The sequence below is a fragment of the Amblyomma maculatum genome, chromosome 10, assembly GCF_055883805.1.
Source record: "Amblyomma maculatum isolate TAMU_Amacu chromosome 10, ASM5588380v1, whole genome shotgun sequence".
NCBI classification, from domain to species: domain Eukaryota; kingdom Metazoa; phylum Arthropoda; class Arachnida; order Ixodida; family Ixodidae; genus Amblyomma; species Amblyomma maculatum.
The window spans coordinates 41,418,166-41,431,395 of NC_139353.1; the positions used below are offsets into that span (position 1 = coordinate 41,418,166).

The following is a 13,230-nucleotide window of genomic DNA, read 5'->3' on the forward strand; positions in this document are numbered from 1 at the left end:
CTGGTAGTTTACCGTGCTTATTTAATGAGCTTTACATTTATTTTATAAACTTGGGGCAGCTACTTTTAGCCATAGTATTTTGCAGCCACACTGCTTCAGATAGCCATGCTGACTTCAAGTTTTGCTTAAGCCACAGTCTGCGAAATGGAGGTAGGTCACTGACCAGGATCTGGCGGTAGCGGGCGACCAGAAGCCGTGGCGGCAGATTGGCATCCTTGTCCCGTCCCTTGAGCCATTTCCTGGTGGCAACCATCCACAGGGCCAGCTGTTGCAGAGCGCTGCTGTAGTGCGGGCAACGCAGCAAGGCCCAGCGCAACCGCTCTTGGTAGTTCCACGCGTTCTGGCATATTCTGTCCCACTGTGCAGTGGCGGTCTGAAGAAACAAATGTGAAAAAAAAAAAAAAAAAAAAAAAGAATGACGAGTCAGCAAAACAATAGCCGAGAGTAGATGGGCGAACAGCTGGGCTAGCAGCTTAGTGCTGCAAAGAATCTACTAATGAGGTGAGACATAAATCTGCAAGTGAATGAATATGTCGCACCTTTAGCCTCTTCTGCAGATGGGAGTCCTTTATCTTCTGTCCCTGGAGCCAATCCAGGAGAAGCTTGTGCCTGCGGCACTCATCGAGGAAGGCCTAGAAGACAGAATTCGCTGATGTGTTGATCTGAACCTTTGCTAAACGAATATGACTATTAAAGTGTAGAAAGTTGATGAAATTACACAAAACTTCGAATAAACAGAGCATTAAAGATGGCCTCCCAGTGGTGTCCACATAGCGGAACAAAAACAAAACCGAGGAAATAGCACGACAGAGAGGATACAAAACTTACGCCATGAGAGTTAACTAGAGACGTCAGCTCTTCGAGGTCTTCTGGGATCTCGTCTGGTCCAAACTTGTCTGGCACTGTTGCCAACCATTGTTCGAGACGTGCCAAGGCCTCCTCTACATCTGAAACATCGGGGTATTCTTCTTCCTGCTCCTCGACGACTCTCTCGGGAGCTACTGTTTCCAGCAACTCGGCCAACTCATCTAGACATGGAGATGAAGAAGGAACAAAATCACTTAATTTTTATGCTAATTGCAATGCAGAAAACTATGAAAATATTCATGAGAAACACTGTGTATACGCACCGTCAGCCTCGCTGCTTTCTGATGAACCTCGCATACGTCTGAGACGTTGAACATTGCTGATATTACTGGCAAGTACATCTACTACTTGGTGCTGGAAAACAAACAAAAATAAAAGAGAGAAAACATTTCTGTGAGAACTTAATATTTTATGGGCCACTATATTATGTATGATACTACCAGAAAACAGGACTTCCCAACGAGTTGTTGAAATTCTGGGCCGGCTTGCACGATAAAGTCCGAGCTAAGTCCAGACTTAAATGGTGTCTTTAGAAAGACCAAGCTTATTTAAGACGGCTCGTGTTCCGAACGTCGAACGCTTCGGGTTCATGTTCACCAGAGTGGCTTCCCAGAACGGCCTCAGCAACCACTTGGGGTATTTTTCCTCGTAACACAATCTTAAGCCACAAAAAGCAATGGCACGGATTTTACACAACGCAAAATTGACGGAATGTGTACATCTTACAGCAGGGACAATGCCAGTGCATCCCTGTATTTCCCTAATTTCTCTACTTAGACACCTGGCATCCTTGTGTCTTAACCAAGGCAGCACTAGAGTCGTAATCATACAAGCGACTTATTCAAGTCAGGACTGAAGCCCAGTCTTGACAAGCGTCCATGCTAGTGGCCTATTCTTTAGACTCCAGTTAAGTCTGGACTTAGCTAAGACAGTCTTAAGATTGTTTTGTGCAAGCGGGCCCTGGTTACTCAAAAAAATGACAAGGTTTCAACATACTTAAACGGAGTAAGACGTGGAAAGCTTTTGCGCACAGATGGAAGTTGATGGAGACGACGATACGCACTGTACAGCGCGGGAGTGTGCTGCAGTCTGCATACGGGGCGATCAGTTGACGTGATAACTACGTTTCTACTCGCTTCCCATGAGGAATTCCTGAATTCAAATTTGCTCTGGCAGGCTTTTTTTTACTGTGAAAACAGTATATGTGGACATACACGTGTTAGAGAGTTTTAAAGGCGCTGAACCTTCAGATTTGCACTTTTACACTAAACATTCACTTGAATGGCGACTAGATTCTCAATAAAAAGTACAGGAGGTCCCAGAGTTCTCGAAAGCAGTAAAATACACTCGTGTAATCAGTTCTTTCAAAGCACTGCCATCATAGTCAACCTTGAGAAGCCTGAACAGTCAAGAAATGCCAACATACATTTTTGAGTACACAATGACGTTATAAGGAAACAAGCTGAAGAAGGGTTGAAAAGAAAAAAAATCGTATTTCCTCAACTGCTGTTCACCATGTCATACACCTCATTCCAGTGGAATTCTCGCAAGCACTTACAAGGTTTTGTGAAGCTGCTCCAGCAATGGGCAGCTTCTCTGGTTCGGCTTCGCCGGATTCGGTAGGAGCGGGTGGAATGACTGATGGAGATGCCATACCTGTTTGGAAAAATGAAAGTTGACCATAACATGCCGGCACTGACAGAAACAGGTCTCCAAGCTAAGGGCCGAACATTATATGGGCAAACAGGAGCCATATATTATCCATCAAGTTTCCAAAATAGAACAATTTTTTCATCGCAGAAATATTTTTTCTTAGTTGTGCCTCTTGACAAGCTGGGATCACATTGAACTTTTTTATTTGTGAAAAATGCTACACTTTAAAGGACCAACTGCAACACAGGCACATTTTTAAACATGGCCACTAAAACAGCACGAAAAAGTTCTCCAAAGAAACACTTACTGGTTAACTGCTGAGTTGCCTGAATTTCTCCTTCGATTGGCTCCTGATCCTGCAAAGCAGTGGGCACTTCAGTTGAGCAAGAACAGCTTGAAAGAAAACAATCCCTTTTATGAAAATGAGAGAAGGTTAAAAAGAAGAGCATAAATATGCTAGTTTCTGGAAGCTGCCATTCACATTTTCACTCATATCCCACAAATTGAGCTATAAAAGCACCAGTTAAAGTATCGATTGAGCAACCTCATGAACTCGTGCACTGCCCGGATAGTTTGACAGTTCTGTTCAGGCCTATTGATGTAAAACTGTTTGCCACAGCCGCCTTTATCGACACACACTTATCTCTTTCCACAGTATCGCTTAGAAATGCTAGCACAGCACACATTCTTTGCGCTACTGTATCGCACCCTCGTTTCTTTTATTGTTACTTTAGAAGTCTCTCTCCTTCCCGTTATCAAGAAGTTACTCCATACCTCTTGTCGCTATGTGATCAGCGATGAATCAATGGTTAATGTGCACAGATAGGTGGTATCCGGTTCTTGCAAAAAAAAAAAAACTGGCTGCGGTCAAACGACACACTTCAGCGGTTAGCACTGACATAACTTCCACAGCATTTCTGTTATCCTGGCTAAACCTGCCAGGAGGCACCACACGTACAAACTAACATGGTGAAAGTAAACTCCGAGTGTGTTCAGACCGCTCAAAATGAAGCCACCTGTGATAAAAGACTTGCTCTCTGCTTGTTGTACTTGGTCCAGTAATACAAATTTAGCTTAGAGTTGAGACAATAATAAGGGAATGATCAGCTGGATATAGAAAATTAGGAGTGCCAACAGGCACGAAAATGGGTTTCACATGAGGGCAATTTGGACCCAAAGTAAAGAAGGTGCCAAGACTGAGGGCACCTTCTAGATAATATACTAAAATAGAAACATCCTGTGTTTGCAGCATTATAACTATGCTCTCCTAACAATCCGACAAATGCATACATGTCCACAATAGCTTTAATGTTCCCAACATACAGCATGCAGCAACAGTGTGTAAGTGAATCTATGTTTCATTTGTGCAACCTTTATGAAAGAAAATAGCAGGCACCATTGTATTTAGCCTCCTGAATTGACATAGTACATAAAGAACCTGGTGCCAATATACGGGTCTTTTAAAAGAGTTGACAATCATGAGTAGTAACATGCTTAAAAACGAATCAAACTGTAAGGTTATGGCTGTTCCATTTTCTGCAGTACTGCTAATACCCTTTACTGCCGGCCAACTATAAGATCAGCTGCTAGAAACTGCTTAACTTCGCAGAGCTCATTACAAGACGGGAAGTATGAACAATGCGCCTCCTTTTTTCGTCCCTCCACTGCTGAAGTGTACCACTAACCGAGTCTGGCGGCGGGGCTGTTCCGGACAGCATGCCTGCTCGATCGCACAGCTCTTGCCAGTAGAAGCGCAGCTCTCCCAGCGCTGGTCCCATGGCAATGCCAGCAAGCAGCAGACCGTGCCGCTCCACTTCATTGCCGGCAGCCTCCAGTTCAGCTAGCTGCGAGCTGCCTTGCAGGAGTTCCTCCCGCAGTGCCTGCGAGATTATGCATTTATTTATCAGTTCCCCTAAAAATATAGGTTGGGTGGTGGGGTCCCAACTGCATTTATTACATGAAGCCTGAACAATAGATTGTTAAAAAAAGTAAGAACACACGACTCCTATGCTGCCCACACAAAAGACAACCGTTTCCCTCACCTGTAGCTAACAGTGAATTAAAAGCAGAGCTGCCTCAGACTGCAAAAGACATGAAACAGCGACCATTCATGCACAATGATAAGGTTAAAAAAGGAGGAAAAAAAGAAAGAACTGTATGACAGAGTCTGATGTTGCGAGCTTATGAACATGTGAGAAAGAAACAGTTCCCTGACTCTATGGGATTAGTGGCTCATGTGACATCCCTCGTTCGCCCTTGCCAATTTCTGATGTTGCGTGCAGCTTACTTGATCTCAGCTTATTGATTGTTTTGGCGTTTGGCTGGTTGCCAGTGGTTAAGTACTCTGCTTGTAGGTGGAGACACTTTTCTTCACAATGAGTTGAAGTAAAGTGGCAATTCCCAATGCCTGCATCGCACTAAACTGCACCTAAATTGATGAAAATTGCACATGGTATACATTTCTCTGCTGTCCATTATCGAAAAATAATGGACAGCAGCCTCAGGCAGCCTATAGGGTGCACAGCAAGAAATGGCTGTGCGCTCCCGGGCTCAGCCCGCGTGTATGCTCAAATACACGCAGTTAATGTTTAATAACATTAGATGATAATACGTAGAAATTTTGAGCATGATACGCAAGAATTGTGTTACCCGGAAATGTTTTAACTTGGAGAAAAACTATTGATGCTCTATGGGAGATTTTTTCAACCTGCGATTTTGAACGTACAAAATGGAAAATCATATTAAGTCATAACGTTTCGACGAGGTATTTGCTGGTCAGAAAAAAAACGGGACATACCCCAAGGTCGTCTTCCTCTCTGCCATGTCCAACTTCAAGCCGGCTGAGAACCAGGTCCTTCTCAGTAAGCCAGAGAACCAGTTGTTCGCGGAGGTAGTCCCAATGTTCCCACGTCTGTGCCGCTCTCCGGAAACGTTCTAGGAAATCCTGTACAGAGCGTCTTCTGGCTAGCCAGCTGTCATAAATCTCAGTGATGGACTTGTGAAGGCTGTCATCAATGGGACAGTCCCGAACCAGGTTCTCGTATTGATGGAAAGCATTGTTCAGTGAAACCTCCAACTTCTGAAGTTTCGGTTGCAGGGCCTGTGGACGAGTTAACACCAATTACTGAGTGAACACAGTCTTATAAAATAAACTGATTACAATGCAACAAGAGTTTGGCATTAAGTGTGCAATGACAACAAGGATACGAAATCAAGAATAAGACAAAGTTTCCGAAACAAGAGACCTGCTGTTCATGAACGAGCATGACAGGCCACTTACCTCCAGCGTGTCAATGGTGCTATAGAGAATCTGCAGCTTGTCGCCGACAGTGTTTGTAAGGCCTTTCTCAGCAGACTGCACTTGGGCAAGATCGTCACCCAACTGTTTCAGTTCCTGCCACAGCGCATTCACTGTGCTTAATCTGAACACATGGGACAAAACACATGTGCAATCAATAGACCTGAACGGCAAGAACACTTTGTCGAGCTCAACTATGCAGCTAAGCACCTGCCCAAGTCTTGACCAAGACAAAACTATCTGAGGCTTCCAAATGCGTCTTGCGGACAGTGCTCGCTGCTTTCAAGATAGAAAGAGCTGAGCGCGTGCGACATTTGATAAGAAGCCTACGATAACGGATGCTTCGGCTACAGCCTTTGGCTTCTGTCTCTCAATTCTTCTGTGATGATGTGCTGCCAACTGATAAGCTGTATGGTATAAAGAAAGGCCTAGTTCAATGCTCAGAGACCCAGAAAGATCTTTTCCGCAAGCCTCTCGCAAAATCAGACACACACCACCAAACAGGGTCACAGCCTGATACAAATATAGTCAATAATATTGATAAGTATTGGGAGTTACAAAAGAACAATGAAAAAGTCTGCTACCCAATTTACAAATTCTTGAATGGACTGCAATATCTTTTTGCCCTCGTGAGCATTGTTTGAAGATAACGTTATGCCTTTCCTAGAAGGTAGCTATACTTTAAGCATCTATCAACAGCTGAGCTGGATAACAGAGATAACTCACATAGTATCAAAAACTGCAACTCAGTTCTCTGACCTAAAGGAACAACAGGAAGACAACCTTAAGTGACGTACCTGTTTCGGCGTTCTTCCAGCAGTGGTTCCAAGGCGTGCCAGCGCCTTTCAGAATCGGTTAATTGTTCCCTAGCATTGTCCTGGTATGTGCTAGGTACCAGGTCATGGTAATACTTCAGTAACTCATCAAGGCTGGATCGAAGTTGCTCCAAAGGCTCCTTGTGCTCAGCGACCTCCTGCTTTTTCACCTTTGAAGGAGAAATAAGCCAAAACAAATGAGAAGCTGCCACCGGACAGCTTTGAAGAAATAACGAGCTACAGCATCATTATGCTAATGCCCTCAATAACAGCTTCGTTTACTTTTAGGCATTCCCTGCTGTTGTTTGGTGCTGTTAGTAGTATTGACCTTCAAGTCCTAAAGAAGTATATGAGAAAATGACAGTGAATATGACGTTGCTGCAGAACATAGTGTAGAGAATACAAACTTGAAAAGCAGTAAAACAAAATTGAAGTCAAAACAAAAAAGTTGCTTAATTTGCCTATACACTGCATGAGGCCATGAACACTGACAATTCAGCTGGAAACTAATGCTTTCTTGCCAAGCATGCTAGATATACGTAGAAGTCTCAAGTACTGGATCGACGGTATGTACCAAGATGATTGTTGTTATCCATTATTAACAGCACAAATGTGTGCGTGCGTGTATATGCACACACACAAAAAAAAGAGCACATCAGAGCAAAGACACTTACATTGAGAAGCTTCAGCTCTCGCTGGGCATCTGCTGGAATGATGGTGGAATACAAAAACACTTCTATGCTCTCTAGCCAAAGCAGGAACTCCTCCAATCTCACGTCGAGTTCTTGCTGCAGACCTGCTGCACCATTCAGCCTCAACGTGCTGTCAAAATAAAGGAGAAAATGTCAGCCATTTCAGTCGGCATTTTCTCACAAACTCGAACTACATGCAGTGAGGAAACTTGCACGACAAAAAATTTAATTTCTGACACATCAAGATAATCTGACTTTTCATCTAAAATAGGTATCCCACACAATGCCAAAATCTTGGACTGACAAAAAAAGAGAAATAAGGAGAAAGCCATGTGTGCATGAACGTAAAACAGGTATTTGTCACCCACTTTCTGAACAATTTTTGTACCAGTTTATTCAAACACTTTTTAAGATTGTAAACTCCAATTATGCCTACAACAGTGTCAATGGCCAGGCTAATTTTTCATGTAAAGGAAAGGTTAATAGCGCAATGAAAAGACACTCACAAATAGGCACAGATAGACACGCAGGACAGGCGCTCACTCCAACTTCTTTCTCGGAATGCCGCATACAAACTTCTTCTTTAAAACCACATACAATCTTCTTTAACACCCGCAAAGTCAGCAACATATGCAGAGCAATTTAGGCCTACCCTACCTAGCAAGATTTAACAGTCCACCTTCACTACTATACAGCGAGAGAGATGATTCACAAATACATTTTGAACCAGGTCTTTTTATATCTTTCTGTTGCGCTATTAACCTTTCCTTTATGTGACTATGCACCAACTAGCCCAACAATCAGTTTTAATTTTTCATGTTTTGAAACAGTTGTCAGTGACTATTCACATCGCGACTTCTACTGTTTTTATCCTTTAAAGAACCTAAGACACATGATGTGCAATAATATTCAACAAATGTTACGTGCAAATAACTTTCAGAGGAGCTCTGCACATGGCAACTTTCAGGAGCCTGGGAATGTGTACAGCTCGGCTTACTTTTGCTGGAGTGTTCCTTCAGCATCACTGCACGACTGCTTGATAGCTGTGAGATGGCTGTCTAACTGCTTCTTGATGTCTTCATCCAGGAGCAGAGTTCCGATGGACTCGCCGTACCGGAGGAGCCCCTCGCAGTCTTCCTTGAGCCTCTGCGATTCCTGCCAGCATGCCGTATGAAATAAGTGCGAGCTCAGAAACTGAAAGGCATTTGCAGATTTAAAAGGGGGACAACTCCTTTCCACTACGCGTTACAATATACAGCACCTAGTCTACATTACTCAGTCACCGAGACAAATATAATCAGCAGTACTTCATTAACTAACAGTCTCACATCTCGCTTGCAGCTAGTTTACAACGCTAATCCTGGTTTCAGCGTGAATGGCTGATCTTGGTCACTACTATTCTGTAAGGTATCGAACTAAATCCACGCACAGAAAAAGCAAAAATAATAGAACTACAATATTTCATCTGACCTAGCACGTGAGATCAGTCCCCATTCTTTACTACAGACATGTGAGCAGTCACAAGCAGCAAGGTCTCTGTTTCGGTATGATTTTACGGCAAAATAAAGACAACTTTCCATATTTTTTAGAGAACTAGTAGTTTAATTTGCAAACAGTTGCAGTTCACTATTAATTTTCTGTTACATAAAATTTATTTATTCCTTCTCCTCCACTTTAAAACGAGGCAGTGGCTCAGTGGCTATGATGGCCAGTCATTGATGAACTCAAGGACACAGGATCCAACTATAAGTGAGACAAAAGTGGTCATACTTTGCAATACGTATAAGCAGGAATATTCTTTCTAGCCCCGTAACATTATTAGTGACTGGGATACTTAACTGTGCCTTTATCTTATCTTTTTCTCCAACCTTTAGTTTTTTACTTAAATAGCATATACAGGTTGATGTTCCCCTATCTAATGTTGGCTTACCTCGTTTCGTTGTTTCAGCCACTCTGCCACATTGTCACTGGGTTTCGATGCGGTTTTCTCCTCCTCCTGCTTTCTCATTCTGTCCAGCTCCTCGCGAGAGCTGACGAACTGTGCCAGGCACTTCTCGGCTTGTTCCCTCTGGCTAGGAGAAAACTTTCCGCACTCGGACAATGCCCCGGCAGCCTTGCTGGTGTGTTCGATGTGACTCTTCACGACTTCTGCCTCTGTGGCGATGCCATCCAAAGTCACCTTGCCGAGGCTCTTGCTGGACGCTTCTATTGCTTGGTTCAACCGGTCCAGTTTTTCCTAAAAAGGGGGTGAACGGTGACAAGCAAACCAAAGAAGAGGTCAACGACTCATCGAAAAGACAAGAAGTATCCTCTTAATCAATAATGCAAAGACAGACGTTAGAAGCAATCCTTAGCAGGCCAATCCCATTTTTTATTATTAGCTTCTCGAGCTTCGACACTGAGCATATTTCAAACCTAGGTGTGTTTTCTATCTGCACCCCTCAAAATTTGCACATAATGAATGCATCTACACACAAAGCTTCAGACAGTGAAAGAAACCAAGGGTAACCTTTTTCAACACTTCTGACAAATAAACACAGGCTATTTCGGTAATGCTTACATAATAAATACACAGAACGGTCTTTTTCTGACCCAGTAAATTCCAGCCGATCTCCTAGCTGCCTAAAAGCTGCAGATACACTTAAAAGTCAACTCTAAATGGTCCATTTAAATGTTGCTGAAAGCTAACATTCAAGAACATGCTAGAACAGGTGCTTGGGCAAGTTGGTCAGCCATAATTTGGGATAAATAGACACACTTTCCTTTTGTTTTCGTCTAAGCTGCACTGTTCATCTCAGATAAGTGTTCTCTCTAACCTGTTGTAATCATTTATTTGAACCTTAAGCTCTGGCGTCTCTGTTACTTATTCAAGAAATTTTGTATAATCTGTACCCCCCCTTGCAATGTATACCACACTACAGACATCGACACTACCACACATGATGATCACTTATCGCTGAAGTTATTTCTGTTGCGCATGCTTTCTTTTGTGCTAGTATAAATCGTGACCCGATTATAACCACCATGATGTACTCCAGTCCAGCAACAATGGTATGTTCTGAAATGAATTAATAAAAGAACGAATGTGCTGAAGCATCACCCACATACCTTGGGTACTTGTTCACACGAAGAAGGTTGCTGGGAAGTTGGGACAACTTTGAGCGCATCGGCCATGCCTGTGTCGAGGTTCTGCAGCTCTTGCTTCAGTATCTCCCACTGTGAACAACGCCTTTCAGTGTCATTAGCTTTGGCTTCCAGCAGCTCCAGGCGACGGAGTGCCTCCTGCGACTGCTTCCGGACTTCATCCAGCCATGGTTTATCAGGCGCGACGCGTGCTAGGTGTTCTTCATGGTCGTGCATGATGCGCCACAGGCGTCTCACTTCTTCCAGCTGCTTGGCCAGACGCTGAAGAAAAAAAGGAGCTTATATTTCTCACACAGGGACATCTGATTACAAGTGTATAGTGACAGGTTCTGAAATCGATTGCAAGGAAAACGTATATCAAAAATGTAAACAGGACTAAATAAAAGCATAAAAGCAGTAGCACATAAAAACTAAGCCTTCAGGTTATTCTATTAAAGTAATTCTAACAGCTCAATCCATCTAAAAGGATGACCAAGTACACCAATGTGTTTCATATGAAGATGATGGAAGATGTTGTTCTTCCTTCAAAACAAGCCTTTAAGTGCTGAAAAAAAAAAAATTACAGAACAAACATTGTAGCACTGTGTTTACCATCCATAAGATGGTAAACACATATTACACTAAATCAGAGAATATATGGGGCGGAAACATAGTGGATGGTTTGATAGAGGCAAAATGAAGTGGCGTCCGTGTGCTGTGTGATGTCTGTGCATGTTAAAGAACCCCAGGTGGTCAAAATTTACGGAGTCCTCCACTATGGTGTCTCTCATAGCTTGAGTCACTTTGGGACGGCAAACCCTACAAACCAAACCGAGCCAAACATAGTGGATGAAAGAATCAATAACTGAGGGAAGCGCTCACAACACCATGCATCAAACTGTTCCGCAGCTTTTTTTGACATCTTCTGAATAGACAGTGAGCTTAATAGAAGTGCTATAGCTTTTGGAGAAGGCTGCACTGGGTTTCTGCCTTTTCTTTAGAAACAATTATAAGGAGGGCTCTTTCCCCACTACTGGTTGCATTCTGCTCAAATACTATGGGTCACAGTGAAAATAAACAGTATAAAATTAACAATATCAATTAAGAGATCTAAGTTTTGAACAAAGCCCAAAAGAAAACAGGGTTATTTTAATGCTTGTCCAGGTCAGGTCTGCAGTAGTTTCACCCTTTTGCCATTAACTGGACACCAGTGGAGAAATAAGAAGAAGAATTGAATTAAGGAACACAAGCTGCGTGATGGAACTCTGGTACTAAGGTTACCGTGAAAATTACAATATACTATCTGGATTTTCAAGATGGATTGATATGGGTTCCGTCTGCGCCTACACCTTTCTCCTTGGTAATATGTTGCTACAGTGACTCAGAAGTACACATTAAGGACAATCAGTCATGTTTTCATCAAAGACTCACCTTCTCACTTTTTTTTTTTTTTTAACAAGCAACAAATCTTCTTAAGGTGCTGATTATGCGCTTTCCATAAACCACTGGCAAATAGCCTTTTTATGAACAATTGGTAGGTAAGAGATAGAGGTCAATTATCTCATGACTGAAGTGAGATGAAAATTTTATATGCAAGGTCAGAAATATAATGTGTTTCTTCATACCAAATTAATGTATTGTACATAAAAAAAAAAAAAAAGAACCAAGGCAGCGAACGAGTCGACCTTACGACAAATGCGCGATATGCTCGCGTATCACGCGCGGCGCATTTGTAACATCGGTCAAGAGAGAAAAAAAAGAAACCAAAATTTCGCGGTTTTTAAAAAAAAAAAAGAAGTGCAAGGCTTCATTTAGCATTAGCTAGCTATATAAGCATATAAAACATTTATATGCCAACTAAAGCTGGTCCGCGAATTCAACCGTGCACGTATATCGCTCAACGCTACCACTGTGCACACTACTGCGCGGCTTTCCTGCAATGCAACGGACAAAAACGTCGTCCCAGAAAATGCCTCTGTTTTCGCCCATGCCACCCATTTGCCCCAATTCCAGCGATCGCAAAAGCTTTCAGTCAGAACGGTCGCGTTCACCAAAATTCGAATCTGGCGCGCTTTCGTTCCGTGACGCAGAAATGAGCCAGACTGGCTCCCCTCATTTATGAGCTCTTAGCGTCACACAAGTACGTTCGCTTGCCTTAACGTTAGCTGCAATGCGCGGATACACACAGAGTAAAAACAGACGTGGAAAAAAAAAAAAAAACAGCAAAGAAAAAAAAAAAAGAAAAACGACATTCGCGACGGAACTATACCAGCCAGTTTAGTTAATCGCTCACCGTTCGCTAAACATTTCGCTTATCACCGACTGAACACCTCGCCACACAAAGCCAAAAAGCTATGCTTGATCGACTTCCGAAAGAGCACTGACCGAAAACAGAACCTACTGCTAATCGAACTCAGAGCGACCGAGCGAAGAAATGCGTACGACCCCAGCCCTTACCGTAAAATCGCAGCGTTCTGCTTCGAAACAACCGCGCAAGAACCACGCCGTCTAAAAGCGTCGTGCAGAAGAGCGCGCGAACCCATTGAGAGATAAGAGCGATAAGCGGCGCAGTTCCAGGAGCATATTGGCTCTCTGGGTAGATCGCAGTGGGCGCAGACGTGGCAGCGACAACATCAACGTAAGTGACAAATGAGATAAGACGCCCGACCGTGAGGAACGCAACACGCGGCGGGCCGTCATATCGTGCAATCGGGTTGGGGTCTCCGAGGCATATCGCTGGCCGCGTAGGGTGTTCGCGGCGGTCTTCGCTTAACAGCTCCGC

The 13,230-nt window shown here is 43.3% G+C and overlaps 1 protein-coding gene across 6 annotated transcripts in view; it reads right to left on the minus strand.

Moving 5' to 3' along the window:
• Positions 1–13,230, minus strand: part of LOC146176259 (uncharacterized) — a 326,256-nt gene that overhangs the window by 16,585 nt on the left and 296,441 nt on the right. For all 6 annotated transcript variants that reach the window (XM_084582578.1, XM_084582580.1, XM_084582576.1 and 3 more), the window contains 14 exons: positions 10,434–10,730; positions 9,256–9,561; positions 8,323–8,480; positions 7,308–7,455; positions 6,616–6,803; positions 5,801–5,942; positions 5,318–5,620; positions 4,206–4,400; positions 2,828–2,876; positions 2,426–2,523; positions 1,131–1,221; positions 829–1,028; positions 540–632; positions 164–373 (listed from right to left, as the gene is read on the minus strand). In XM_084582578.1, coding sequence (XP_084438704.1) covers positions 164–373; positions 540–632; positions 829–1,028; positions 1,131–1,221; positions 2,426–2,523; positions 2,828–2,876; positions 4,206–4,400; positions 5,318–5,620; positions 5,801–5,942; positions 6,616–6,803; positions 7,308–7,455; positions 8,323–8,480; positions 9,256–9,561; positions 10,434–10,730 — 2,478 coding nt within the window. The remainder of the gene's footprint in view (positions 1–163; positions 374–539; positions 633–828; positions 1,029–1,130; positions 1,222–2,425; positions 2,524–2,827; positions 2,877–4,205; positions 4,401–5,317; positions 5,621–5,800; positions 5,943–6,615; positions 6,804–7,307; positions 7,456–8,322; positions 8,481–9,255; positions 9,562–10,433; positions 10,731–13,230) is intronic.